Consider the following 27939-nt stretch of genomic DNA (forward strand, 5'->3'; position numbering starts at 1 on the left):
GAGGTGAGATTTCACCTGTTTTCTCACCTGTTTTTTCACCTCTTGAATTTTCATGAATTTTCACAAAAGACCAAAAATAATGTTAGTTTTATTTTTATTTATTTTTTATTTTGTATAAAAGATATGATTTCAACAATCGGCACAACAACAATTCAAGCCGCGAACGGCGGGACTCTGTCCACAACAACAGCACCAAACTCGTTAGTCATGAATCCTACGTCAATGTTAGTAGAGATGGAAAGCTTCATTCCTTCTTCATTTACTTTCGAAACAAAAATCCAGAAGATAAAGCAGGAACTTTTAACAAGTAATTTAGACTGTAGTGCGAAAGATGAAACAAATGAACAGTATCTTTATGAAATGCAGGACATTATTGACCATTTACCCAAATTGCCTGAAATTCAGCATCAAAAACTAACTATTCCTGAATTCGACGAAATTGAAGTCAAAGCAACTGACTCAGTAGAAATAAAGAAGTTCATACGTAAAGTAAATTATGAATTCCTTGGTTTTCATTGCAACCATAAAGTTATGGACAAAGATTGCGATATGGTATATAAAAACATTTCTGACATATATAAATCTGAAGAATTTAAGACCTACGACAACTTTGTTTCGTTAGTTGCTGAATGTGTATGGCAGATAAGAGATAAAGATAGAAGAGGCAAAGTATGGAACGAACAAATAAGACCCGCTATGTTTGAGATGAAGAGAGCAATTGACGCCTTAGTTGTTTTAGCAGGTAAGGTTTCAATGTATAATGCAAAAATGAACCCACAATGTTCAAAATGTAAAGCAGCAATAAGGAAATATAACTACTCCGTCAAAGAGATAGAAAGAATGAGAAACGACTATGCAGACTTAAAGAAAGAAGCAGAAAAGCCAGCAGAAGATAAAATGGACATGTTAGCATTTCTGAACAAAAACTATCCAACAGTAGAAGATTTCCTTCTATCTGACGTCAAGAAGAAATATAAAGAGACTTTCGGCATTGTTAAAACTTTTGATATCCTCAGCGAAGAAATAGAAGCTACAAAACTGTTTAGGATTTCAAATATACATCGTACAATTCATGTAAAACGCTTGTGAAAAAAAGAGGTGAAAAATTAGGTGAAAAAAGAGGTGAAATCTCACCTCTTCACCTAAATTATATTTTTGGTCATTTACACTCATTTACGAAGAAGTTATGACAAAGTCAAGACCCTTTGGGTCTCGCCGCTTAGCGGCTGAGGGTGAAAAATTAGGTGAAAAAAGAGGTGAAATCTCACCTCTTCACCTAAATTATATTTTTGGTCATTTACACTCATTTACGAAGAAGTTATGACAAAGTCAAGACCCTTTGGGTCTCGCCGCTTAGCGGCTGAGGGTGAAAAATTAGGTGAAAAAAGAGGTGAAATCTCACCTCTTCACCTAAATTATATTTTTGGTCAAAGCTTCCACGAGAGAAAAGATTCCTCATTTGCTAAGGATTCCAAAAATGAAAAAATCGTTGATTTCGGCTGAGAAAAAAACGGCAAAAACCCTTCTTCCACGGGAACAAAGAAATAAAGAAGAAATAAAGTAAATTTTTTATTTATTCCCGTGGAAGATAGAGCACTTTTATGACACTTTTTATTCACGACAAACAAGACAAACAAAGAAAATAAGAAAATACGGCGCTGTCGCGGTTCGAACCACAGACTCTGACCCTCCATAACACCACCTTAGACCACTGTGCTACGTAGCCTGTCGACATAAGATTTTATAAATTGCATATTTGACGTAAATTTATTTCCATCTAGCTTCCCACCGCATAAGATATTCATACGTGTTTGTAAGACATTCATTAAAATTCTTTTCTATTACATCTAATCTTGCGTTATTTTTTTCAATAGCTTGTCTGTATTCTTCATCATCTCCAGCAGTGTTTGGGTCTTCACGTTTAAAATATTCATTGTTAACCAATTTTTTATCTACAAATTTTATTAGTGTTTGATTCACTTCGTTATGATAACGGTCATATTCTTTCAATACGTAAGTGAAGACAAAATGCGTCGTACCTTCAATCTTAAAGCTTAAAGAACTTTCAACACAGTTTTGAGGGTCTGTCAGTGCGTCAATGAGATAGTATTCGAAGTCAGTCAATAATCTTTTTAAAGTCATTTCATACAGGATAAAATTTAATGTTGTGAAGAAATAGTGTTTATCTCAAAAAAAATAAAGTTAGTTTTTATTTATTTATTTTTTTATCCTGTATGTAAAGACAGATATGTCAACATTAGAGAACACAACAACTGCCATCGTTCATGAAGCCATAAATGAAGAATACGAATACATACAGTATAACAAACAGTTACGTCTCATTCGTTCAGTCAAAGATGATATGTATCAAATGCAAAGTATAATGAACGCTCTTCGTTCTACAAAGCAAGCATATCATTGGTTTGAAAACCAACAGGCAAAAGAACTTTTAGAAGAATTTCCTCATATGATTGCTTCCCTCGGAAAACCGAGGGAAGAGATTCCGTACGAAAATCGCAAGAATTTGGCACCTGGTTTGAAAGGTTATTATGTTCATAGACTTTTAGTAAATGCTGTAGCAATGTGGGCTTCTACCTCGTTATGCTTGTTATATTTTCATGATGTTAGATGAACTATATAAAGCAGAACGTGGAGAGATGGAAAAGAAACTTCAAGCAAAAGATGAAGTCATTGAATCCAAAGACAAAAGCATACAGAAAAGAATACCACGTTCAGTACCAAAAGGAAAGGAAAAGAGTTATAAGTATATGATATATACTGAAGAGTTGGAGAAAGAAGAAGATAAAGATATGGTTATGTTGCATTTAGTCAGAAGAAACAACAAGAGCTTTTATGACCTTGCTAAGATTTACAAATCTGACAGAAACTGGTTCTATCGTGAAAACTTACCGATTTCAATGACACCGAATGAGCAAATAAAAGAAATTGTCAAAAATACTCTTCCTCAAACACACTATGACATCAAAGGTTGCACAATACTTACCTTCAAAGAAGACTTACCATTACTGAAGGAAAAAATAACAGAATATTTCGACAACTTCAAAGAGGAAGAATGAAGTCACGACAACATTAACGAAGAAGTCACGACAACATTAACGAAGAGAGAATGAGGTGAAAAAACAGGTGAAATCTCACCTCTTCACCAAAAATATTTTTGGTTAAATAGCTTCAGGGTCAATTTCTTCAACCATTTCACTTCCTTCGTCAATGTCAATAGAAGCTTCTTCAACCTTTGGTAAGAACTTTTGTATAACATCTTTGTTCGTTATTGTCTTCAGAGATGAAGGATAATATTTCACATTTATTTCACCCTTCTTATATTCTTTCTGTTCGGAAAGATTTAAAGCAATACTGAAGAAGTCAACGTTAGAGTTCTTTATGACAGTATAGTGTGTATCTTTGACATTCACGAAGAAACCCTTTTGTTTCAAAACTACTGCTAACTCTTGTGAAGTATAACGTTTGCGGTCAATGACATAGCTAATGGTCTGACATACTGACCAAACTTAGATTCTTTCACAAACTTCTTGTTAAAGATAACATTAACATTTGAAGCATTATTGAACTCATTCTTGATGGCAGTAGCGAGAGCATTGTATGAAAAGAACTTGCAATCTTGCATGTGTTTCATTAAAATAAAAATATTAAATTATTTTGAAAAATAACTTAAAAAAATGTAATCTAATTTTTCAAAAAATATTTTTTATCCGATAGAAAAGATGACAGAAAAATTAACTTTTTACATAGCGCCAGACCCTTCTTGCCCACATCTTTTTAAGCCACAATATATAGTCATAGAACTAAATAGAGAAAGCGAAATTCTACAAATAGAAGAAAGCGAAATTCTACAAACAGAAGAAACATATAGAGACCTAGATAACGAAAATGGATATGCACTATTCTGGTTAGATTGTCCTTATAAATGTATGAAAAAAAGGCTTTATATGAAGAATATAGAAAATATTGTCATGAAAACAATATAAGACCAAGCTCTAGAGAAAAATTCTATGCTGGTATAAAACATCTTTTCGAAGTTCGGAATGGCAAATATAGAAAGAAATAATTTTTCTAAGTTTATTTTTTCAAAAAATATTTTTTTATTTCCTACTAAAGATGTATCGGAAGTTGTCTAAGTTAGAACACTCGGAAATAAAACAACTTCTTACAGAAGCTAATATAGATGTTGCAAAGCATTACGCAACAAACAAAAAAGCACTCGCTGACTTCATTAAAGACTATAATGGTGCAATAAGTTATGATAGAATTCATGAGTTCATAAAGCCGCAACGCGGCGAGGACGAAGTCCATGCAAGAGCATTTCCTTTAAATGACATTGCTATTGACTTATATCATAGACGTTCAGTACCTCATGAAGTAAGAAGAGAAATGTTTGACATAACAAATGCGAACGTTGGTCATACTCGTAAAGCTCTTTCGCATGAAGTAAGAAGAGAAATGTTTGACATAACAAATGCAAACGTTGGTGAAACAAGAAGAAGAGACGACACACTGAAACAACAGAGAAGAGAGATGTTTAAAAGTGCTATAGAACAAGTTCGCAAAGCTAACGATGTCATTCGTTCCATTGACGACAAACCAAAAGAAGGTGAGAGATGGTTAAAGAAAGATGAAGAGAATAGGAAGAGAAATGTGAAGTCAGGCAATAGACTCATTGACTTTAACATCGAAGCTTTAGATGAACCAAACAGAGACTATTACACAAACATTTCGGTAAGGTTTTCATGAGACTCTTAGAGAAAATTAAAATAAACTCCAACAGAGATGGATGGTATGTTATAAACTTGGTGGAAAGTATGAATGTTCTACGTTAAACCTCAATAATATTGGAACATTACTACATCAGCTCTTGAAGGAGAACTTTATATCAGAGATAGAAGCAAATGCTGCAGGTATTGTTGAAATGCACTATGACTTCTTCTTGACAAACATAAAGAATCTTACTGAAATAAAGATGTATGATTTAACAGAATATGAAGGCTTAACGATGTCAGATGTAAAGAAAGGCAAACCAAAAAAGAGACCATATAGAGATGAAAGCACACTGACAAATGACCAGAAAGCCATTTTGGAAGCTCTTAAGCAAACAGGAAACCCAGCACTTATAGAAAGCTTTTGGAAAGATAATGGTGAAAAGAAGTTTTATAAGAAGAGAAGCGGTCAGTTCTGGAAGTATCTTTGCACATTACCTATAAATCTTGAACGCTACCAAATCTTCAATGAACTGAACAAAAGAACTGCAACACTTATGACAGAGGACAATTGTTTCGTTTATGCTTGCATTCAGGCTGGAGTAAATGAAGAAACTATTGACCACATGAGAGAAGTCATTCGTGTTAGAGACTTTCCTCAAAGTAAAGTACAAGAAATTTCTGACGCAACAGGTATAGCATTTAATGTTACCATTGGTTATTTCAATGACTCAAGACATAATGAAATAAAGAGATATATACCAAAAGAATGCGAAACTGTTAGAACTATTGACTTACTTCTTGTTGAAGACCACTACATGCTAAATGAAAGACTTCCAATGACAACATACTTCATTCGAAACTATAAAGAAATTCTCAAAGCTTGTGGTGGAATGAACATTGAGAAACAGATGAAGATTTATACAAAGAGAGAAGATAAATATGTAGTTCGTTATGATAGAACAACACCGTTATGGGATGTTATGAAAACATTGTGGGAGTGCAAATATTTCGAACCTATTTCTTATGGAGAACTTTTCACATATACTACTGACTTATATAAACAGAACCTTGCACCATTTAAAGATTTGACATATGCTCCAAAGTATTGTGTACAACTGAAGAAGAAAGCAGAGTCAAAAGAAGTAAATAAAGCTAAATGTAAATTCATACCTGAGCACGTTTTCTTTGCTGACTTTGAGTGTAGTACGGATGGCTTTCATAAAGCTTTTAACATCTGTTATGACAGTGAAGATGGTTCAGTTAGTGAAAGCATTTGGGGTCAAAACTGTGCAACAGAATTTTTGGAAAGACTTCCTGACAAGAGTTTAATATATTTCCATAACCTCAGTTATGACATAAACTTCATCTTAAGACACATGACAGAAGTGAAAGGAACTCCCATCATTAAAGGTTCACGAACAATGCAAATAACTGGTTATATAAAGGACGGGCAATTATTATAAAAGACTCTTACAGTGTTATAAATAAGAAGCTTAAACTATTTCCTGCTATGTTTAACTTACAAACAGGACCGAAAGAAGTATTTCCATATAACTACTACAGCAGTGTTTTGTTAGCAAATGACAACAGAACTGGTGTCATTTCTGAAGCATGTAAGTTTATCCATGATGCAGATACATTTATGAAGAACATAGATTCCATCAAAGGTTGCAGAATAGATGAAAACCACTTCGACTTAGAAAAATATAGCACGTTTTACTGCAAACAAGATGTAAGAATTTTAAGAGAAGGTTTTGTAAAGTTCCGCAATGACTTATTGAAAGAGTTTGATTTAAACGTTTATGACTACGTTAGTATTTGTTCTATTGCTAACAAATTGTTTGAGAACAGAGTATACTTCCCGAATGGAAATCTTTATGACCTCTCAAATAAACCAAGAGAATTTATTTCGAGATGCATTCAAGGTGGAAGATGTATGTTGTCAGATAACATGAAACAAAAGAGCAAAAAGAAACTCATTGCTGACTTCGACACTGTTTCATTATATCCTTCAGCTATAGCAAGACTTTATACTTTAGAAGGTATTCCAAAAGTATTGAAGGAAGATGTTAAGCACAGAGTATCTCATGAGACATTTATTCGATGATGACCAAAAGGAACCCATTGGTGAAAAGTTTATGTCTGGCTTCTTTGTTCTCATTAAGATAACAGAGATTGGTATACCCAGACACTTTCATTTAATAGTTTGCGACCCTGAACTAAATCCAGAACTTAACGTTCCAAGAAGTTCAAACACTTGCTGTCTCATGTATGTTGACCATATAACATTACAAGACCTCATAAAATATCAAGGTGTCAAATGTGAAGTGTTGCAAGGATACTATTACGATGGAAACAGAGATATGAGAATAAGAGATGAAGTAAAGAAGTTGTTTGAGTTAAGGTTAAAGTATAAGAAAGAAGAAAACCCCTTACAAGAAATTATAAAACTCATTCTGAACAGCATTTATGGCAAAACTATTCTATCTCCTATTGAGTCAAAAATAACCATAGTAAATGACAAAGATGCTATAAGATATGCTATAAGAAATTACAACCATATAGTGAAGTTCGAAGGTTTGGATGGTTCAGATAAAACTATTTTCAAGCTAACGAAAAGCATTTGCAGACACTTTAACTTCTGTCCACTTGGTGTTAATATTCTGTCTATGTCAAAACGTATTATGAATGAAGTATTCTGTACTGCAGAGGACATGGGACTTCAAATCTTTTACCAGGATACCGACAGTATGCACTTATATAATGAAGACATCCCAAAGCTTGCAGCAGAGTTTAAGAAGAGATATGGTCGCGAACTTATAGGAAAGAACCTTGGTCAATTTCATAGCGACTTTGCAGAAATAACACCTGGAAAACAAAGTTTAGCTTATAAAAGTATTTTCTGTGGAAAGAAGACCTACATAGACTTACTCACTAACGATTTAAATGAAGTTGCATTTCACTGCAGAATGAAAGGCGTGAAGCAAGATGTTATTGCTTTAACCGCTAATGAAATGTTTCCTGAAGCTATACAATGCTATTACAATGAAGATAAGAACATTCACATACCTGTTGGAACATATGACAAAGACTCTGAGTTCAGTTTAATGAAACTTTACAAAGCACTTCATGATGGTCAAGAGATTGCATTCGACTTATGTAAGTCATGTCAACCTTGCTTTGCTGAAAAGTTCAACTTTTCAATAACGACTAAAACAAGCTTTATTCGTAAGTTGAAGTTCTGAGGTCATTTATTTTTGTCAGCAATGAGGTCATTCGTGATAAAAATAAAGCTAGCGTAGATTTTACAATACTGCGATGGTAGAGTTTAAGAGTTGTGCTTCAATGTAGAGACAGTCCTTATGGTCTGGAGGCAAGAACACTGGACATTTATGGTCATGAGTGGAGAACATGTCTATCCAAAACTCACGATTGAAGCCAGTTAATTTATAGTATTTAGGGTTAGGAAGTGGTGAAGTTCTTGTATGACCAATGAACTCATTTTCAACTCCTTTACTTAAGTTTGAATATAATATAGCTTGCTTTCTATCCCAAATGCCAGGTGTTACAATCTTTGAAAATTCATTTTTCCTCGGAAGCATTGCATCATAATTGAAAACATTCTTAAAATCATCACTTGGTTCAGAGATTTGAAACTTATACGTAATGGATTTTTTTCTCTTTAGCGACTTCATTGAATGGTGAGAATACAATGAATTGACAGTCATGAGTTCCATCTTCATTTTCATTAAATTCATAATGAAAGTCTATAAGTTGTGGCTGACTACCTTCTTCTTTCAGTTGTGCAAGAAACTCACGTAAAGGCTGTAAAGTTTGTACTTCAATGTTGAACTTTTTCTCGAACATCTCATTAAATGAAATCATACATTGCAACAATGTTGTATCGTCTTTAAAGTATTTGTATATGTGAATGTTTTGGGCGCTTAAAGACTGTTCGTCATTTTCTATCTCGACTTGAAGTATAAAGTCAACCTTTCTGAAAGCACGTGTTATATACATAGATGTTATGCCAATGTACTTCTCTTCATTTATGTTCACAATCCAGTCTGTTGGAAACTTAAACGTTACTCTGTTCCCCTTTATTTTGACGTCAGGGTTTTCACTACTGAACGCAACAGATAAAGGTATTTGTCTATACATTTAGTTCGGATAAAAATAAACCATTTACTCTTTCTTTGCTTCAGCTTCTTTAGCTTTTGCTTCAGCTTCTTCTCTAGCTTTTTTCCAGCAAACGTGGGTTCTTTTCTTCCAGCAGCTAATGCAGCAAGTTGTTTTTCACTAAGTTTTCTCTTTGGTCTCTCTGGCTTTTGTTCTTGTTTTTGTTCCTTCAGTTCGGATAAAATTTGCTCACGAATTTCTTTCTTCAATGCTTCAACATCTATGACCTTGGGTCTTGTCCGTAGGGCTTGTCTGAGTCATTTGACTGCAGATAAAAAACAAATTAAAACTTTAACCGATGTAAAATGAGCTTGTCAAAATCAGAGCGAGAGTCTATTATATTAAATGACGCAAGAGGAATACAACATCCTTTCTATTACGTAAGTCAGAGTAAAGATGGTAAAATATACGTAAGAAAAAGAAAGGTTCCATTAGCGAATGCAGAGAGCGACAACATTAAGGTGCATGGCAAGGGTGAAGTCCACGAAGCCATATAAAACCTTCTGTTCAAACTGAGCAAAAAGAACAAGAAGAAAAGAAGCCAGATGTACTTTCAATAACGAACCAAGAGCTTATTGCAAAGTTCGTGAATTTCATTGAAAAACAAACCGAGTCAAAGAACCCTGACCCGCCAGTGAAAGAAGTTGAGACAAAAGAGAATGTACAGTTCATTGAAAATGTCAAGAAACAACTTCCACCACGAATGCCAAGAAGAAGAGTGAGAATAATGAAGTAAATAGATATTTTTATCTGAAGTAAATACATGCAGAACGAACAGCTAAACGAATTTACTCCAGCAGAGCATATTCATCAGATTCGCTCATATTTCGATATCATAGACAATGCAGTTCAAATTGGTGACACTAATAGAAAATATTCTGACGCAAAGATTCCATCACAACCTGGAACTGCTAAAGATAACACATGGGTAACATTCAATCTCTCACCTCCTGGTGAAAATATGTTGGACCTTTACAATACATTCATTACGTATAAAATGGAAGGTCAATTTATTGTAGATAAAGAAATTGGTTCAGGTTCCAATAAAACAAACCCACCAGGATTTTGGATTGGTTTCGATGACGCTTTCTATGCAGTTGCTGGATATCAAATCCTTGCAAATGGTCGTATCGTATATTCTCAAGACAACGCAAGAGAAGAAGCATATATAACTTCAAACTCACAAACTACCGAACAAATAAAGAAAGTAGATGTTTTCTCAAAGACTCGACATGAAGATGTATGGAGTCATTCGGGAACATGCAGAACAGGACAAATTGTTAGTGGTCCAATTACAGCAGGAAAATCATTTGATTTTAAGCTTCGTTTAAGAATTCCTGTTAGAAGATTCCTTCCATTAGAAGCTATTCGATTTATTCCAGCTTTTGCAGGAAACATTCAGCTTAAAGTAAAGTTCAGTAGCGACGCCTTACAATGCACATCTATATCTGTAAATGATATCATTGCTTTCAATCCAACTCTTAAAGTTGCATTTGCTTCAGATTCAAATCCACCGACAAATAAATTTGTTCCATGGAATGAACCATTCACTATGATAACGAAGGCAGTAGAAGCTAGTGGAACAGTTACTATTACAACTGTAACCCAGCAACTATTTCGAACAAAGATGGATTTTAATGAATGTTTCATTCATCCAAAGTCATTCTCTTTAGACCCTAACATTTATACAGAACTTGTAGAACATTATACAAACGAGGCTTTATGTTTTCCTGTTAAAGTTATGGATTGGATTCCTATGGACGGTTCATTCTCAAAGAATACAGATAGTTCAAGTGCAACATTTACAGCAGCTTATACGCCTATTAATGTTAAAAGTATTTGGGCACTATTTAGAAAGAAAGACAACTATTATGTTAATTTTGAGAACCCTAAGTTTAAATATCTTCAGCTTTCCATGGGAGCTTATGGAAATATGCCTGCAGAACCTGAAAAATCATATGGACCTGTATTTTATGAAATGGTTGCGAACGCTTGCAATACAAACAATGATATGATAGGATTTAATGAAGATGTTATGAGGTCATTGGTGGATGATGGTAGTGTGGAACATAAATGGGATAGCTATGACAACACACATTTCTTATGTGGTTTTCCAACAGAAGTGGACTTTTGCTTCCAACAAGGTCAAACATCTACTGCTCCAATAACATACAAATTGTCTGTTAAAGGACCTATTGAACTAGCAACTGAAAACGTACCAAAGCCACTTATTGGATTTATGAGGGATTGTTGCTTTGCCATTCAGGTGCGTGCTAATGGCATCCCATAATAAGATTAGATGACTATAACTTAGCACGGACGACAGTGAGGAATAAAGGATGAACGTTTATTTTTAAAGCTTATAAATGAGTTCTTCATCAAGCTCTCGCGAACCTTCACCATCTATGAAACAAACTTTACCAAACGATTATGGAGCACCTATTGAATATTTCTTACGAGCTGCACAATGGCAAAGAGCAGTTTCACCAAGGTTAGGTGTTCCACCAGCTCCTGTCAAAAATAGCATTTGGTCAAGTCCTTATATAAGATATGGTCTCCCACTAGGTTTGCTAGCTACAGCAGGAGCAGTTATGATGTTGAAAAGAAATAAAGCAAATGTTATAAATAATACTGAAGTAGCTGAAGTTAAACAAACTCCAACACCATCACAAACAACACCTTCAATGACTCCTGAACCTATGAAAGTACAAACTCCTGTTCAAAAGTCAACTCCTAAACCGACTCCAACATTTAAACCAGAACCCACGCCTCAAATAAATCGTAAAACTCCTGCGTTTCCTTACTGAAAAAATAACGTTATTTTTATTTAATATTAAAATTTTTATTTGATTGAAATGACGACTAAAGTCACTGAAGCAATGAAACAAAAGTTTTTGGTAGAATACATTAAATCAGGAACTATTCCAGAAGGTTTTTACATTCATACTATGAAGGATGGTAGAGTTCAGTTTAGAAAGATAAAGCAACCATTAGATAGAGAAGGTATATTAAGGAAGATTAAACTTCATGAGGACAACATTGCTGAACTTAAGAAGAAGTTAGAAGAGTTGGAGAAAGGAAGAGAGTTATAAAGCAATGAATTCAAGTGGGTGAAAAAACAGGTGAAAAAAGAGGTGAGATCTCACCACTTCACCTAAATTTATTTTTGTGCTATGTTTTCATACGTGTGGGAGTGGTGATATTATTAATTTTTAAGTTTATTTTTTATTTTACTGAAAATTTTTATTTGGATGTAAATGACAGAACAAAAGCAACTCATTCGAATTCCACAGTATAACAAACATACATTTAAACATTTATTCTTCCTTCCTGAGCATAACATGTTCTTTCAAATACATCCGAGACCAGTTGACTTTTCATTGACTGTTTATAAAGATAGAAATAGTTATATCATTAAACCATACGATGACGAAGGTAAGTTATGTAAATTGTACGTTAAGAAGTTAGAGAAAGTTTATGGCTTCAAGTATGACTACAATAGGGTTAACACTGATGATGAAGATATTGAGGAAAATTTATGAGAACATTAGTGAAGTCGTTGTGTGAACGATAGTGAGAACGTTTATTTTTACATTAGTGAAGTCGTTAGCGAAAATGTTGGTGAGGTGAAGTGGTTGGCGGCTTTATAAATATTTAAGGTTAAGTTGGTGTTTGTGTTTGTGTTGTAAAATTTACGTTAACGGTTTTGTAAAGTGTCAAATTCACAAGTATTGGGTAAGGAGAAACGCAGTGCCGTCGTACCCAACATAACCATACTAACTTCAATATGCTTGGTTTAATGCTTATCCAGCTTAAATTCCATATGATAGATTGTAGAATGATTGTCTATCATAACAACTTTGTATTTCTAATATATATGTCAAGCTTAAATCTCAAATGATCTCTTCTAAAAAAAGAAAGAAATGAAAATCAAATAAAATTATTTTTTATCAAAGATAAAAAGAACAAACAAATAAATAAATTCATATACCCTTAAGTTCATGCCTTGCAAAAATTTTTTTATATGGTGAAACTTATTATTCATTTTGAGATACAAGAAATGAGAAATAGACAATATAGTTATAGATATAGATGGGTCTCCTGCTAGAGATTAATCCTATGTAGTTTTTATAAGAATATAAGATATTCAAATTTGATTTATCTCATTAAAGTTAAAAATAAAAACTAACATTAAAAATAGTGTTTTTATGATATAACTATGCTATATATATAAAAAATTGAAAAAAATAAATAAATAATTTAAAAATCGAAAATTGAAAAGTCAGTGGCTTAAACGATTCAGCTTCTTATTAGAAATCTAATTTTTAAGAAATGAGGGAAAACAAATCAATATTGACAAATTAATAAATCACATTTTAACGCTTAGATATTATTCAAATATATCCTTTTTAAAAGATTTGATATGGTATGACATTTTTACTGCCGAAGTTTCGAAAACACTTAAATCAAATAACAATAATGCAAATTTCAAATTCAGGGCAAAATATGGTGAATAACCAGGATCAGAGGTGGACATCGGCTTTATGATATGCAAAATAAGATAATAAAGCTTAATAGCGAAATGTAAAAAACATGAAGATTTTGGGGTTAAAATAAGTTGAAAATAATTTTTATGATATGAGTATTATACGTGCTATTTCAGAATGCGAAAATCTCAATTTTGTCAAAAATTACAACCGTTTTAAAATTGAATGGGAAAAAATTATAGTAAAGTTAATACTGATATTATATTAACCAAATATAGATATTAAAAATAAGAGGTTAAATTTAGCTTTGTGGAAAAATTCTGAATTTTTGAATTGAATTTTAAAAATGTTAAACTGATATAAAAAAATTAAGCGTGAATAGGTAAGAGAGGATGATATTTTCATTTAAATTTCCCATAATGAAACATTGTTACGAATAGGATAATTGAATAAGGAATTTTTTGTGATAAGAGAGTGATATCAGTTTTAATATCATAAGACGAAATGGTGGAAGTGAACTCAAAATAAGAGTAATTAGGTTATTTTGCCGACCAAATATATTTACAAGGCAAAATATCATATTACATGTCAACCTATTATCAGTATGTTTTGATAAAAAAAATTTTATCAAATATCATATTAAAATTAACATCTATATCTATATCAATATCTACACTATAAATTTTTTTATTCAATATCATAGATTTCAAAAATTTATTTCAATTTTAAATTAATTTATGGTTTTCATCAAAATTGTTTTTTATTAAAAAGCATGTTTCACAATTTTTACGGTTTCTTTCAAAAGTTATAAAATTTCAGATGAGTCGAAAGATCTACGATCTAATTGATATAAATTGGATTCAATCTGCAATTGAACAAATTAATCAAGGTCAAAAACTCAAAACAATACTTAGCAATGTCCAACTCACTGATGGACGCATTATACCATCAATATCTAAAAAAACATTCCACTTAGCAATTAAATCAAATGGAATTCCTGACACAAAATTTAAACCAGGGCGTAATTCCTTTAATGTCAGTATTAATAGTGAAACATTTGTTTTAGTTTTAGTTCTAGGCGATTGATAAGGTAGGATTAAGAGTTCGAGTACTATGATTTTCAATTTATTGGAGAAAATTGCTTGAAAAGAGAAATTTTAGTACCATTGTGCTAGCTGAGAAGTCCACAGACATAGGAAATGGAAACTATAATTAGACAAAAAGGTGTGACGAAATGTAATTTTTGTTACATAGAATTTTTTTCAATGCCAACCTTCTAAAATTTTTCATTTAATAGACTTATACACTGGTTTATTTAATTGTTTTCAGTTTATAATTAGCCACTAAAGAATTGAATTTATGCGATCGATAATTTTAAAGATCTTACTTTATAAGGATTCTTTTAATTAAAATCCTTAACTATTCAATGTGATTTGAATACATTAAGGGTGCACACGAGAGGATCATGTAAACTTCAGAATTTAGAACCTTATTTTTAGGCATTATCTTGGCTACCTATTTAGGCTCGAAAAGCAAAAAATATCAAAAAATACAACTTGACTCCATTATGACCCTTTCATGGAGGTAGTTTTTATCCGCTAGTATTTTCCCTTTGAATCTCTTTACAATTCGAAATCAAATTCAAAACTCAGTAGAAGAAAGGAAGAATCGACTTACTACGGTTGTAATACGAATAAATACATATATTTAATTATTTTTATTTACATAATAATTGTTTGAAGCTCATATTCCATCAAATTTTTAAATAAAAACATTAAAATGTTGAAAATGTTCATATATTTTAATAGGGTTTTGGCACTTTATTGAGGAATTACTACATACATAGTCGAACTGAACTTGATATTTTGAAATTTAAATTATTTATCAAAATTAAAATTTAACTTGAAATTTATAATTATTTAGTCATATTTTGCATAATTCTAAGTAGATTTTGTAAAAAATCAAGAAAGAAAAATTTTAACGTGCTTTATTTTTTCTTTTTTATAATAATACATATTATTATATAATTAACATATTCATAATGTTTCACCCTTTCAAAAATATAATCCTCCTCCTCTCAAATAAACGTACATACGGGTGGCCTCTTTTTTCAAAAAATTAAAATTTGAAATTTTGGGCTCAAATATTAGAGATTTTTTCAACCTTCAACGATATATGTTGTCTATATCAGACCTCCTTTCTTTTTGATACTTAACATTGTTTCTAAATCTTAGCCGTTAAGGCTGTTCTGAAAATATTTTTTTTTCGAAAAAATTCGAAAAAAATTCTTAAAATTCAAAAATCCCTTAATTCCTGAGGATTTTGGGAAAAAGTTTTTACATGAACATGTGTATATTATATGAAGTATATTGATAAGGTAAAAATCAAATTTTATTGCATATTCATCGAGAAAATAAACTAACGAATCCCTCAAAATTGAGAGGGTAATCCTCCTCCTCTCAAATAAACGTACATACGGGTGCACCCTTAATTTTTCACCCAAAACAATAATATCATAACTAACAATCAAAAGTAGTAAAAATACTTGCGTAAATAATCCTCAGGATTGGTTATTTTTTGAATGATGCTTTTTTGAATTTTGCAAATTACCTCAGACTTTTCAGAGGATTGAGTGGCAACTCAATCCTCTGAAATAGTCTGTGGTAATTTTTAGTCTCTACACTAGTTCAATATAAGCTCCATTTTTAAACAGTTTTTAAAAATCGAGCATTGAAAAGTGTGATGAGACTTAGAAATTATTTCTGATTGATAACTGTTAAATCTTTTAACAATCATTTGTGCGAACGAAACCTTCCCAACGAATAAAAGACGATAAGCTTTTGAGAAATAATTCATTTTTAAAAATCCCTGGTCGGGAACAACCAATTAGATGAATAATAATATTGTAATAAACAGAAATTCATCAAAAGTGACAGCTCTCAATTTTTTGACATTTGTAAATTCTAAATTGAATGAGAAAAATGAAATAATACTAAGCATAATACAAAATTCTAGATTTAATTATAATTAGGAAAAAGTTAGTTTTGAGAGTACTTTTCATAGGCATATAGAATGAAATCTTCTGAAAAATAATATCACATAAACTCATATTATTTTCTAATATATAACTATTTTATATAAAAATCAAATTCAATGATCTTAAAAGCGAAGGATAAACCTCAAAATTTACGAATATAATGAGTGGGAATATAATGCTTATCTATCATAAAACCATATGAAATATCAATTTTTGCTTTACGCCTAATTTTTGACGACAATTAGCAAAAAATGTTAAATGTTAACACTCAGTCCATTTGAATATGAAAAATAAAATTGACTTTGATTAAATGTTTTTATTTATCATGCAATTCTTCTTGCGACCAAAGATTTGAATAAAAGTTCAAAAAATAAGATAGCTTAAAAAATAATATACGGTAGTGTTTACTAATAGATGAATAGTATATAAATTCTATTAAAATGGATTTGATCCAAAAAAATATATAAAATTTGATCATAAATAAAATCGTTTTAAATTACTTCTTCATTTAAATTATAACAATTATTTTTGGTTTTATATTTTTTTGGATCAAATCCATTTTAATAGAATTTATATACTATTCATCTATTAGTAAACACTACCGTATATTATTTTTTAAGCTATCTTATTTTTTGAACTTTTATTCAAATCTTTGGTCGCAAGAAGAATTGCATGATAAATAAAAACATTTAATCAAAGTCAATTTTATTTTTCATATTCAAATGGACTGAGTGTTAACATTTAACATTTTTTGCTAATTGTCGTCAAAAATTAGGCGTAAAGCAAAAATTGATATTTCATATGGTTTTATGATAGATAAGCATTATATTCCCACTCATTATATTCGTAAATTTTGAGGTTTATCCTTCGCTTTTAAGATCATTGAATTTGATTTTTATATAAAATAGTTATATATTAGAAAATAATATGAGTTTATGTGATATTATTTTTCAGAAGATTTTGTGTTCTTCTTCAAAATTTTATTTTTTTATTAAAAAGAATCTTTACACAATATACATTTACTTTAATTAATATTTAAAAACGTGCTCTATCAAAAGTTCCAAAAATTCAATATTTTAGCTTTTCTGAGGTGTCACTTTTGATGAATTTCTGTTTACAACAATATCTCTTTACCTCGTTAGCAAAAATTGAACGCGAAAGTATTTGTGAGGAATAATCACCGAATCATTTAGCATTTTTGATATATGACTAATATGGGATAAAATTTCAAATCAACCATTTTCTCCCTATTGAAATTGTTTTAATAACTTCTCAAAAGTTTACACTTTTCTAGCATCTAAAAAAGTCAATAATATTATGTAGCTCCAGGTTATTAATCTATTCTCTACATTCAACCAAATTTTCATTTTAAATTTATCGTTATAACATTTTTATTAAACATGCATTTGCATTTAGATGAAGATTTTATTAGAGAATCATTACTTTCCCGTGGTTATACAATGCATCAAAGTGTTGGTTCTGGCAACTTTGGAGCTTGTTATTTGGTTTTCAGTCACAAATACAAACAAGATTTTGTTTGCAAAGTAACCATAAACAAAATAGAAAATAAAATGTTCGAAGACTCTTACAAAAGAGAGGTTCAGGCGTTAATTAATTTCACTCATCCCAATATACTACGATCTTACGAAGTTTTTACGGATAAAGATTACATGTTTATGATATTAGAATATTGTGGAGGTGGAAATATTATGGACCATGTTAAGGAGCATGGTCTAATGAAACCGTTTGATTTAATTAGGTACACTTCTCAAGTTATAGATTCTTTAGACTATATTCATTCCCTTGGATATGCTCATCGCGATATTAAACCACAAAACATTCTTATAGATAACAATGGACGCATTAAATTAGCAGATTTCGGTCTTATAGATAATTTTGATGATCCAAGTTCGGAAAAGAAAGTATGTGGTTCGCTTCAATTTATGGCCACTGAGCTATTGAGAGATGAAAACTATGACCCAAAGAAAGTAGACATTTGGGCATTAGGAGTTACTATTCATAAATACGCATTAGGTTATGTTCCATTTAATGGATTTACCGTCGACCAAATGTTAGAAGAAATAGATCAAGGATATAAGCAAACTAAGACAATTCCTCCACCACTTTCGATTATCGTCCAACTATGTCTTCAAAAAGAGCCTGCAAAACGTCCCACAATGGCTCAGCTTAAACAGATAATGTCACAAGCAATCAACCCTAACCTTGCAAAGAGATATTCAAGTTTAAGGAATAAGATCAAGCCATTCACACCTGGCCCAGCTATTGTAGTACCTCGTTTCAGGTACTTCTCAGTATAATATGTGAAGAAAATAGAATTAGTTATATGTCTTTTGTTTGTTATTTTGTGTTAATAAAATATAGTTCAAATTCAAATTAATACTATTACTGGAAAGCATTTCACCTAGCAATGCTCTATCACTGATCGTAATCTGATCATTGAATCAGAGACAGAGAAGATTTTATATTGAATAGTTGTAAACTGTGTGTAACGAGGAAGCATACATATTCTTTCTATGATGATGACAGTTGATGCAAAGCTGTAATCAGTTATAATCTTTATCTCCTCATCATGAATATTGAAATTTATATATCCGTACAATAAATAAACCTGATGTTAAAACTTATTTTAGATTAACAATTATATCTTAATGCAATGGCATTTATACGTTATACAGAATTAGTATATGTCACCTTCTCAACGATACTAGTATTACTTAAGAATTATAAAATAAGTTATGTTTTGACTGAAGATGAATAACTTAAAACGATTCTAACTTAATTTGTAGCCAAAGTGTTTGTGATCTGATATGATGAAATTTTATTTGGTGAATATTTGGTCGATAATTTGATTTGAATTCATTTATTGCACATTATTTAAAGCTTGTAATACATAAAAAACCAACTTAAGTGAATAGATATCATTCGTGCTCAATGACAACATCTGGTATCTCTCAAGAAGAAATAATAAATATTTTTTGCTTCATGGAAAAATATGTCAAATGAGAGACTCAAATGTAAATTCTTAATATAATCACGATTATGTGGTACTTTAATGTCAATTCCCAAAACAATTTAATCATAATTGAGAAACATATACGATAAGAATTTATAGTAAACTACGATTCTCAGAAGAATGATAGCAATAGACTCAAATCTATAAAATGATTCTCAAAGTAAAAATAAAGGTTAAAAGTGTAATCTGAATTCTATCGAAAACAACAAAAAGTCCTTCGGTAATGTATTTATTTCAACCGGTTGTTCGTCAAATAAACCTTGTTAAATGCATTAAATACACTTTTAGAATGATGAAAGGTAAAAATATTACCGTATAACATCTAGAAGTTTGATTTTGCAAATTGAGAGTAGATTGGTCCAAATCTCTCAGAAAAAATGTCAAAAATCATTATTAAATTTGTTCATAAAATTTATTTAAAAATGATTGATTCAGGGAATTCTCATATGCAGCGGTTACAGGTCACTTTGAAAACTATTTGAATTAAATTTATGAAGATGAGTGGAATCGTTAGTACTCTTGTAATGTATTATTAAAACATTGATTATGCCAAAATCATAAAATTCAATAAAATAAAAACAATACATTTTTATTATGGAAAACGCTGTTGACACAGAGTGTCAAATCGATCCTGAATTAAAAGTAGAATCATCAAGTTCAACATCCACATCTTCAGACACAAAATCCGAATCAGACGACAAAAAAGAAAATGAAAATCCCGATGCATGTCTAGACAATGATAAAAACGAAACTACTGATGAGCTCAGAGTTGGAAGATTTGTTACGGTTATAAATCTGTTGAACTCTTTGCTTGGAGCAAGTATTTTCTCATTACCCGGTAAATTCAAAGAAGTCGGAATTATTCCTTCTGTTATTCTTCTCGCTGTTGCTGCATATGTATCATATATCTGTACTGTTATTCTTGTTCGTATACAAAAAGAAGTTAATGGAGCAGGTATGGATGATATCGCCCTAAAAGTCTTTGGACATGTAGGACAAGTAATTGTTTCTGTCATTTCCTTGGCTTTCTGCATCTCTGGTGTTTTGGCCTATATCGTAATTGCCTGTGATGTAATTCAGCAGTGGTTCACCCTTAAGGGCATCTCTGTTAGCTACTTCGCACGCGTTGGAATCACCATTGTATACAGTATTTTGCCGATCTCCTTATCAATCCCAAGATCTCTCAAGTTCTTGTCATATTTCTCCTCTCTTACTATTATAATCATGCTCTTCTATGTTTTGGTCGTAATCATTAGAGCTCCAAAGATTATTCCACAGCAGAATTTCAAAGATTCTAACTTCAAGATTGCCAATTTTGGTATCGGCATATTCTCTGCTATCTCAATCTTCTTCCTCAACTTCACATTGCCCATTACAACATTGCCGATTATCGAGAAATACAATAAGGATCTTAGGAAGAGAAATATTGCTTTGATGTTCACATGTATTTGTTGTTTCCTTATTTTGGCTGTTCCTGGAGCGATCGGATACCTTATGGTATTCGATTCAAATACTTCTGAGTTAATCTTCTCGTATGAAAAGTTCCAGAAGGATATATTATTCAATATTGTCAAAGGTGGCTGTTTAGTTGCCGTTTCTTGCTCATATCCAGTCTTTTGCAAGCCAATTCTTGCAACATGGTCGCAATTCTTCTTCAAAGAGAATGATGCTTACAACCTTTCTATTGGAAAACTAACTATTGTTCATATAATCTCTCATACCATTCCTGTTCTTATTGCGGCCTTTTATCCAAAGGTTATGACATTACTTGATTTTGTCGGATCTTTCGGCTGCTTGATAGATATTACTGTTCCTGGTTTGCTATACTATATGTTCTACAAGCCATCAGTTGCCTCATTCTCATTCTGGGGATCTTGGTTCCTCGTTATTTTGGGAATTTTTGTAGCAATTGCAACTATTGTTCTAAATGTTAAGAGTATCGTTGGATGAGCATAGCTCTTATAGAGATAATAAAGTGTTTGCGGTTTATACAACCTCTTTCTCTATTATTTTTATAATTTAATCTAATTTCTCTATTGAATTCAAGAGTCATTCACTAGAATAGTTTTTCTTTGCATATACTTAAATACGAAAATAATCATGGTAATATTTTATTGATGAACAAATTAAAAATACAAATTTGAATCTAAATTAAAATGTTTCTCTTGTAGATCCATTAATGTATTATATTATCTAACAACATAACAATATAAAGGTGAAATATCACATTCTTTTTGTCGAGTAGTCCTCTATAATATTCAATATATCTTGATTATTCTTCTGTTTTGCAAAGTCTAAACAATCATGTAAATCATCTGTATTAATATACAATTTCGCTCCTTTTGAAAGTAATATCATGACAATATCTATATTTTCTAAGTTGATTGCATAATATAATGCTGATTTTCCTTCAAAATCTAATAAATTTATATCAGCATTAAATGAAATCAACAGTGAACAAATTGGAATTTTTTGGTGAATAATTGAATTCATTAATGGAGTTCTTCCATCAATGTCTGGTATGTTTGGATTGGCATTTTTCGATAATAAAAATTGAGCACAAATTATTGAATCAGAGCTAACTTCGTTTAATGGAGTTAATCCGTTCTTATCAGGATTATTTATATTTGCACCTGCGGCTAAAAGGCTTTCCATCATTTTAACATCTCTCCATTTTGCAGCATAATTCATCGCTGAGTTTTGATCATAGAAATAATTAATATTTCTTGTAATCTTCGAAAGAAAGGTAACGCAATTTGTATTTCCATTCATTGCAGCTAAAAGCAAAGGCGTATAGCCTTCGCTTGTTGGTTCATCACATGGCATTCCGACCTTAACTAAGTATTTCAATATTTTTAAATGTCCGTTTCTTGCAGCGAGAGAAGTAGCCAATTGTCCTCTGTAGTTTTTTCCACTCAAAGCACCATGATGAACCAAAAAATGAACGAGATCATATCTACCAAATGATGATGCAACATGAAGTGGTGAATTAAATCCTTCATCCAAAAAAGTACCACCTTTGAATCTTGTCCATTTTGCATCTACTTCTTTGATTAAACTTTTTACGGCTTTAAATGGAGAGATCTCATGAAGCCATTTAAATGAATTACTGTAAAATCCATCCCAATGTTTCAGGTATCCCTTATGATATAATAAGAAAGAAGTGCATAATGTGTTGCATTTTTCAATGCAAAATGGAAGCGTAACTTTCTCGCATCAATAATTCTCTAGAAGATATTTGCAAATCTTATGTCTATGGTAAGCAACTGCATAAGTGAAGCATTCACCAAATTCAGCGCCTTTATTAATGCATAGTTTCATAATTTCGAAATTTCCTCCTTCTACAACGGCCTGTAATAATTTTTTGTTTATTACGATCGAATCCATGATTGTCAAGAACTTAAAGATCTTAAAAGCAGAGAACCAAGCAGCAAAAGCATCTACAGTAAATGTAAGTGTGAATTTTGAGCCAAAATTATTGTCAATTTCAATAACTTTGCCGCTAAAATCCTTTTGGAAAAAATGATAAATAAAAACATCAATATCGTCAGAAACAATGCAATTAAAAATTGATGATGCATCGAATATTTCTATTATCTCTTGTGAGCTTCCTTTCATTGAATGCCATTTCTCGAAAAGCTGTTTCTGGTTTGGAGAAATTAATCCTTTTTCGTTCAACAAAAATGAAAAAGGACTGAGTTTATATACGTTATTTGTTGGTCCAAGCACTCTGCAGAGATCATAATATAGCTTGAAATTGAATCTTCTAACAGCTGCAGCTGCGATTATTAGGCAATATAATGTGTTTTTATTTTCGGGTAAATATTCTTTAATTTTAGAGAGCGTTTCATTGAACGAATCGTCATTCAGATTGAATATCAACTCCTCTAAAGTATACCAATCATAAAAACACCATGGAACCACAGATAGCTCAAAAGTGCACAGATTCAACACTTCTGCCATCTGTCACTTTTTTGGATTGTAAACGTATACATCTGTTTTTTTATTTGCATAATTATTGTCATAGGTAGCTTGTATTGTGTGTATAGCATTTAATAAATTAAATTTACGAAATTATCCATATTGAACGGTGATTTTAGAACCGTGTAAAAAAACTTCAAATGAATAGTTGTCATTGATGGCATAGACAATACTGTATTATATGTGATGTAGAAATGTGATATGGAGAAAATAACCCAAGACAATTCATGATAGAGTTAATGTTAATACGATTATCTCTTAGGAGATGATTCTTTATTCAAAAATAGAAGGATTAAAACAAGGTATGACTAGTATTCTCATGAATAATATACAACATCAATTATTAGTGATGTTAGATGAATAATAAATTGTGAGATGCAAGTATTATGGACAAGTGCCATAATCATCACAAAGAAATCTTATAAAACAATAGGTGCTAATACAGTGAAGATTTTTAAACGGTTAATTTTTTTCACAAAAAAATGAACGTTCCAATCGAAGCACCAATAGAAATCAAAAAGAAAATAGCTAAAAAACTTCAGAAATCCGGCGCCCTTAAGCGTATTGAAAGAAAGATTAAACTTGGCATGATGGTTGCCGTTGAAGAAATCAAATCCGAACCAACAGAAAAGACTCACTTAGAAAGACTTCCATTTAAGGATGCTACGATTAATGAAATCAAAGGATTGCAGGCAATATATGCATATTTAGCAAAGCGTAACATGACATATACATTATCAACATTGCTTGAAGAATCATGCGTTAAACGTCAAGCAAATAGCAATTATGATCTATTAGAAGTACTTGAATCTGCAAATCAGCGTAGTTTTGATGAAGATGAAATAGTTCCATCTGTTAAGAAGCTCTTACCTCAAAAACAGTCACCAAAAGCCCAAAACAAGAAGAATACAAAGATATTATCAAATGATTATAGCGATGATTACGATGAATTGTAAAATTATTTGTTTTTTCATAACCTATTGGAATTTTTTTAATGAGTATGTGTTAGAACAGGAGGAAAAATGGAAGTTATAATTAAAATTAGAGGTTTTTTTAAAACTTAAAAAAAAATTAAGTCAAATTTAGAATGGGTATCTTCTGAAAGCCTCGATGGCCTGGTATTTTGGGAATCCGAGGTTTCTGAAGCGTTCAGCTGTAGCTCTGTTTCTAGCCTCAGCGCGCTGCCAGAATTCTCTTGGGTCATCGCCAAGGAATGGAGCGCCATCCTTCTGGGACTGGTGGAAGAAGATAGCCTTTCTCTTTCTCATGACCTGTTCCTGTGTCATTGGGATAGCCATTTCGATCTCTTCCATGTTGTATTCCATCCAAGCACCACGGTAGAGCCAGAGTGTGACATCCTTCATCCATGGCTGGTTCTTCAGTCTGTGGAGGGACTCGTTGACGCCATCGAAGCAGACCTTGTGTGTGCCGTGTGGATCAGCGAAGTCGCCAGCAGCGAAGATGAGGTCTGGCTTGACAGACTCGATGAGATCCATGATGATCTTGTAGTCAGCCTCGCCGATTGGGAGCTTCTTCTCGCCACCGGATTCGTAGAATGGTAAGTTAAGGTGGTGGACTCTCTCATCTGGAACGCCGAGGAATCTTGTAGCACCGATTGACTCGTACTTTCTGATTCTTGTCTTAAGGCCGCGGACATCCATTGAATCCTTCTCTGTTGGCTTTCTTGTCTTGAGGAAGTGGATCATCTCGTCGAGCTTCTTGTCGTTTGTTAAGCCAAGAGCCTTGAAGACTTCGCAGTATCTGAGAGCTTCTGTGTCAGCAACAGCGTAGTTGCCGGATGTCTCGTAAGCGACGTGAACTTCGTTGCCCTGCTCAACAAGTCTGTCGAACATGCCACCCATTGAGATAACATCGTCATCTGGATGTGGTGAGAAGATGATGATCTTCTTCTTCTGACCGTTTGTTGGTGTGTTTGTGATTGTGGACTGGATCTTGGCGAAGACGCAGTTGTTGACCTCGTAAGCGGACTTATCAGCAATAATAGCGGCAAGGCCGTTGTTATTGTAGTCATCGTCTGTGAGAGCGAGGAGTGGCTTGTGGAGCTTCTCGGCAAGCCAAACAATGGCCTTAACCTTGAGGTCCTCTGTCCATTCGACATCGCTAACTGTCCATGGCTGTGTGATTCTTGTTAAGTAGACAGCAGCATCTGTATCCATGACGATGGTGGCGTTGTTATGGGTCTGTAAGTATGTAGCTGGGAGCTCTGTTGAGATCTCGCCTTCGATAGCACGCTTGATGACGGATGCCTTGTTATAGCCCCATGCCATGAGGATGATACGCTTGGCGCCGAGAACAGAGTGAACACCCATTGTGACAGCCTGCTTTGGAACGTTCTTGATGCCCTTGAAAGCTGGAGCTGCATCAGATCTTGTGAGATGGTTGAGTGTAAGGAGTCTTGTGCCGGAGTTGATGTTGGATCTTGGCTCGTTGAAGCCAATATGGCCAGTTCTGCCGATGCCAAGAAGCTGGAAATCTAAGCCACCAGCATCAAGGATCATTTGATCATATTGCTTGCAGAATTCTTCAACATGGGCTCTGTCAACGCGGCCGTCTGGGATATGGACGTTAGCCTCGTCGATATCGATGTGGTTGAAGAGATGATAGTGCATGAAATAGTAGTAGCTCTGATCATTCTCTCTCTCCATTGGATAGTACTCATCAAGGTTGAATGTGATGACATTCTTGAAGGATAAGCCTTCTTCCTTGTGCATGCGAACTAATTCTTGGTAAGCTTTGATTGGGGAGGATCCTGTAGCAAGACCTAAGACAGCCTTCTTGCCCTGAGCGTTTTTCTCGCGGATGATGGATGCAATTTCGCGAGCGATGGCCTTTGAGCCTTCTAATTGGTTATCGAAAACAACATTGTGGATCTTTTCATTACGGGCAATTTCAAATGTGCCTGGTCTCTGGTAGGCAAGTGGGTTGACTAAATTCTTGCCATAAAAGCCTTCAGCTGCATTATTAACATGCTCTCCGGCAACGCCAGAGGCTGTTGTCTTATCAGCTGACTGCGAGAAGCAAAGGTAGCTTAAAAAGACAAACATTATGTTTTTACTTCCCTTTCAATTTTTTGATCGCTGCTGATTCACAAATCGTTTTCATAGTTATTTAAGTGGTCGGATTATCTTTGATGATTTTGTTATATGGAATAATTATTAATTATAATTGATGAAGTGCCGCTAAATAATAATATTTCCGCGATCTTTAGAATTTTGTGAAAGATTTTGTGAAGATTACGCCTTATTTAGTGGAAAATGGTATAAATAACAAGTATAATAGATAACTGGCTATTTCTAACATGGATAAAATAAGCTAGTGTGAAGTGGATATATATTTCAACATTTCAAGCACTTCACTCTGGCAAACTAAAAAGAAAATCAATTATTTCACAAACTGTATTTTACATTAAATATATGAAGATCTAACTAAATTATGGGTGGTTGCACAATCAGACGACAATTCAAGAAGATAAGATCAATAAAAAAGATTTTGATAGCGCGGGTTATTAATTTGGAATTGAAAACATGCAAATACTTTAAAAATGGAATTGATTCAACGAGTTTATGTTTTGAATTACCCATTCAAAGTTTCAGAAATGTTTCGTCCATAGTATGACAGTCGGTTCCAGAATGAAAATAAGTCATTTATAGATTCAATAAATGGTTTGTAAATCAAAATATCCTCTTTTCAAAAATAAATTTCCAGAAATATTGAAATCGGTATTTTTTCAATATTAACACTGTATGTGTCGACATTTTGGACTTAAATGGGCAAATTAAGCCCACTATTGAAAACAATAAAAGCTTGCCGATGAATTCCAAAAATATTTCTTCAATTTTATAATATCTTATTGCTTTCGGCTTTAGAATTATTTGGTGAGGATAGTAAACACTTTTTCAAAGTCATTTCGATATTAAATAAATCAATTGAATATTCAAATTGAAAAATATGCCTATTTTGTTGAAAAACCTTGCTAATATAATCTTCACATATACCTTATATCAAAAATCATTCGGGAAAACTTCAAAAAAAATCTGAAATTTAAAAAATCATCATCAGATGATTGAATTTTGAGATCATTTTTGATTATTCGGAAAAAATTTGATATGTTTTCTGATTCAAAACAGTTTTTAGAGATGTTAAAGCATTTTATAGAAAAATTAAATCAAGAGTAATTTATTATATTTGAAAGTTTATAATATTTTAATATCAAAATTTATAAAGATACACTTTTTTGTATATAATTATTATTCATTTAATATTTGTATGTAATTATGAAGTTAGGCATCATGTTAACGAAAAATATCGTTGTTTATTTATATAATAAACTTAGACTGCATAACATTAATGATGGCTACAACTCCATATAAAATCTCATGACAAGAAACCAAAAGTTGATCATTTTGACAGAAACCAAGCTTTTTGTCCATTATGATACTTGAATATTGACAATAGAATTAATTCACA

General features: G+C 32.3%; 15 protein-coding genes and 2 pseudogenes across 17 annotated transcripts, besides 7 other annotated features; 11 read left to right on the forward strand and 6 right to left on the reverse strand.

Annotated features, from left to right (window-relative positions):
• Positions 1 to 12694: part of a mobile genetic element that runs on past the window's edge.
• TVAGG3_0302260 (organellar and viral DNA polymerase type B) lies at positions 532 to 1089 on the forward strand (the record flags this gene model as incomplete). Its single annotated transcript, XM_051229578.1, has 1 exon — positions 532 to 1089. The coding sequence occupies one exon, from the start codon at positions 532 to 534 to the stop codon at positions 1087 to 1089; it is 558 nt and encodes a 185-aa protein (XP_051099308.1).
• On the reverse strand, positions 1768 to 2142 carry TVAGG3_0302270 (uncharacterized protein; the record flags this gene model as incomplete). Its single annotated transcript, XM_051229579.1, has 1 exon — positions 1768 to 2142. The coding sequence occupies one exon, from the start codon at positions 2140 to 2142 to the stop codon at positions 1768 to 1770; it is 375 nt and encodes a 124-aa protein (XP_051099309.1).
• Positions 2249 to 3077, forward strand: TVAGG3_0302280 (annotated as a pseudogene). The gene has a single exon. A coding segment is annotated over exon 1 (829 nt).
• TVAGG3_0302290 lies at positions 3180 to 3652 on the reverse strand (annotated as a pseudogene). The gene has a single exon. A coding segment is annotated over exon 1 (473 nt).
• Positions 4135 to 4463, forward strand: TVAGG3_0302300 (organellar and viral DNA polymerase type B; the record flags this gene model as incomplete). Its single annotated transcript, XM_051229580.1, has 1 exon — positions 4135 to 4463. A coding segment is annotated over one exon (329 nt), but the record flags the coding sequence as incomplete, so codon positions are not given.
• Positions 4943 to 5891, forward strand: TVAGG3_0302310 (organellar and viral DNA polymerase type B; the record flags this gene model as incomplete). Its single annotated transcript, XM_051229581.1, has 1 exon — positions 4943 to 5891. A coding segment is annotated over one exon (949 nt), but the record flags the coding sequence as incomplete, so codon positions are not given.
• On the forward strand, positions 7418 to 7978 carry TVAGG3_0302320 (organellar and viral DNA polymerase type B; the record flags this gene model as incomplete). Its single annotated transcript, XM_051229582.1, has 1 exon — positions 7418 to 7978. One exon carries the CDS (start codon positions 7418 to 7420, stop codon positions 7976 to 7978), a length of 561 nt encoding a protein of 186 aa, XP_051099312.1.
• On the reverse strand, positions 8391 to 8894 carry TVAGG3_0302330 (uncharacterized protein; the record flags this gene model as incomplete). The annotated part of the gene is made up of 1 exon (XM_051229583.1): positions 8391 to 8894. The coding sequence occupies one exon, from the start codon at positions 8892 to 8894 to the stop codon at positions 8391 to 8393; it is 504 nt and encodes a 167-aa protein (XP_051099313.1).
• Positions 9676 to 10878, forward strand: TVAGG3_0302340 (uncharacterized protein; the record flags this gene model as incomplete). Its single annotated transcript, XM_051229584.1, has 1 exon — positions 9676 to 10878. A coding segment is annotated over one exon (1203 nt), but the record flags the coding sequence as incomplete, so codon positions are not given.
• Positions 11279 to 11719, forward strand: TVAGG3_0302350 (repellent protein 1 family; the record flags this gene model as incomplete). Its single annotated transcript, XM_051229585.1, has 1 exon — positions 11279 to 11719. The coding sequence occupies one exon, from the start codon at positions 11279 to 11281 to the stop codon at positions 11717 to 11719; it is 441 nt and encodes a 146-aa protein (XP_051099315.1).
• TVAGG3_0302360 (uncharacterized protein) lies at positions 11768 to 12004 on the forward strand (the record flags this gene model as incomplete). The annotated part of the gene is made up of 1 exon (XM_051229586.1): positions 11768 to 12004. One exon carries the CDS (start codon positions 11768 to 11770, stop codon positions 12002 to 12004), a length of 237 nt encoding a protein of 78 aa, XP_051099316.1.
• Positions 12005 to 12694: a terminal%2Cinverted (terminal inverted repeat of Maverick-1C transposon ID:TVAGG3_0302200).
• Positions 12695 to 14845: 2151 nt separating this feature from the next.
• Positions 14846 to 15886: a mobile genetic element.
• Positions 15887 to 16305: 419 nt separating this feature from the next.
• Positions 16306 to 16342: a mobile genetic element.
• Positions 16306 to 16342: a terminal%2Cinverted (terminal inverted repeat of Banshee-A3 transposon ID:TVAGG3_0302380).
• Positions 16343 to 17520: 1178 nt separating this feature from the next.
• Positions 17521 to 17558: a mobile genetic element.
• Positions 17521 to 17558: a terminal%2Cinverted (terminal inverted repeat of Banshee-A3 transposon ID:TVAGG3_0302390).
• Positions 17559 to 17824: 266 nt separating this feature from the next.
• TVAGG3_0302400 (protein kinase protein) lies at positions 17825 to 18765 on the forward strand (the record flags this gene model as incomplete). The annotated part of the gene is made up of 1 exon (XM_001580975.1): positions 17837 to 18754. The coding sequence occupies one exon, from the start codon at positions 17837 to 17839 to the stop codon at positions 18752 to 18754; it is 918 nt and encodes a 305-aa protein (XP_001581025.1).
• Positions 18766 to 20064: 1299 nt separating this feature from the next.
• TVAGG3_0302410 (amino acid transmembrane transporter protein) lies at positions 20065 to 21420 on the forward strand (the record flags this gene model as incomplete). Its single annotated transcript, XM_001580976.1, has 1 exon — positions 20065 to 21420. One exon carries the CDS (start codon positions 20065 to 20067, stop codon positions 21418 to 21420), a length of 1356 nt encoding a protein of 451 aa, XP_001581026.1.
• A 273-nt stretch (positions 21421 to 21693) lies between these two features.
• TVAGG3_0302420 (spectrin binding) lies at positions 21694 to 22296 on the reverse strand (the record flags this gene model as incomplete). The annotated part of the gene is made up of 1 exon (XM_001580977.1): positions 21694 to 22296. The coding sequence occupies one exon, from the start codon at positions 22294 to 22296 to the stop codon at positions 21694 to 21696; it is 603 nt and encodes a 200-aa protein (XP_001581027.1).
• Positions 22297 to 22686: 390 nt separating this feature from the next.
• On the reverse strand, positions 22687 to 23433 carry TVAGG3_0302430 (protein ubiquitination; the record flags this gene model as incomplete). The annotated part of the gene is made up of 1 exon (XM_001580978.1): positions 22687 to 23433. The coding sequence occupies one exon, from the start codon at positions 23431 to 23433 to the stop codon at positions 22687 to 22689; it is 747 nt and encodes a 248-aa protein (XP_001581028.1).
• Positions 23434 to 23557: 124 nt separating this feature from the next.
• TVAGG3_0302440 (uncharacterized protein) lies at positions 23558 to 24407 on the forward strand (the record flags this gene model as incomplete). The annotated part of the gene is made up of 1 exon (XM_001580979.1): positions 23934 to 24407. The coding sequence occupies one exon, from the start codon at positions 23934 to 23936 to the stop codon at positions 24405 to 24407; it is 474 nt and encodes a 157-aa protein (XP_001581029.1).
• A 61-nt stretch (positions 24408 to 24468) lies between these two features.
• On the reverse strand, positions 24469 to 26540 carry TVAGG3_0302450 (glucosamine-6-phosphate deaminase-like protein BT0258-related family; the record flags this gene model as incomplete). The annotated part of the gene is made up of 1 exon (XM_001580980.2): positions 24534 to 26516. The coding sequence occupies one exon, from the start codon at positions 26514 to 26516 to the stop codon at positions 24534 to 24536; it is 1983 nt and encodes a 660-aa protein (XP_001581030.1).
• Between the last annotated feature and the right edge of the window lie 1399 nt (positions 26541 to 27939).

This window comes from Trichomonas vaginalis, chromosome V (genome assembly GCF_026262505.1).
Source record: "Trichomonas vaginalis G3 chromosome V, whole genome shotgun sequence".
Taxonomy (NCBI): Eukaryota; Parabasalia; order Trichomonadida; family Trichomonadidae; genus Trichomonas; species Trichomonas vaginalis.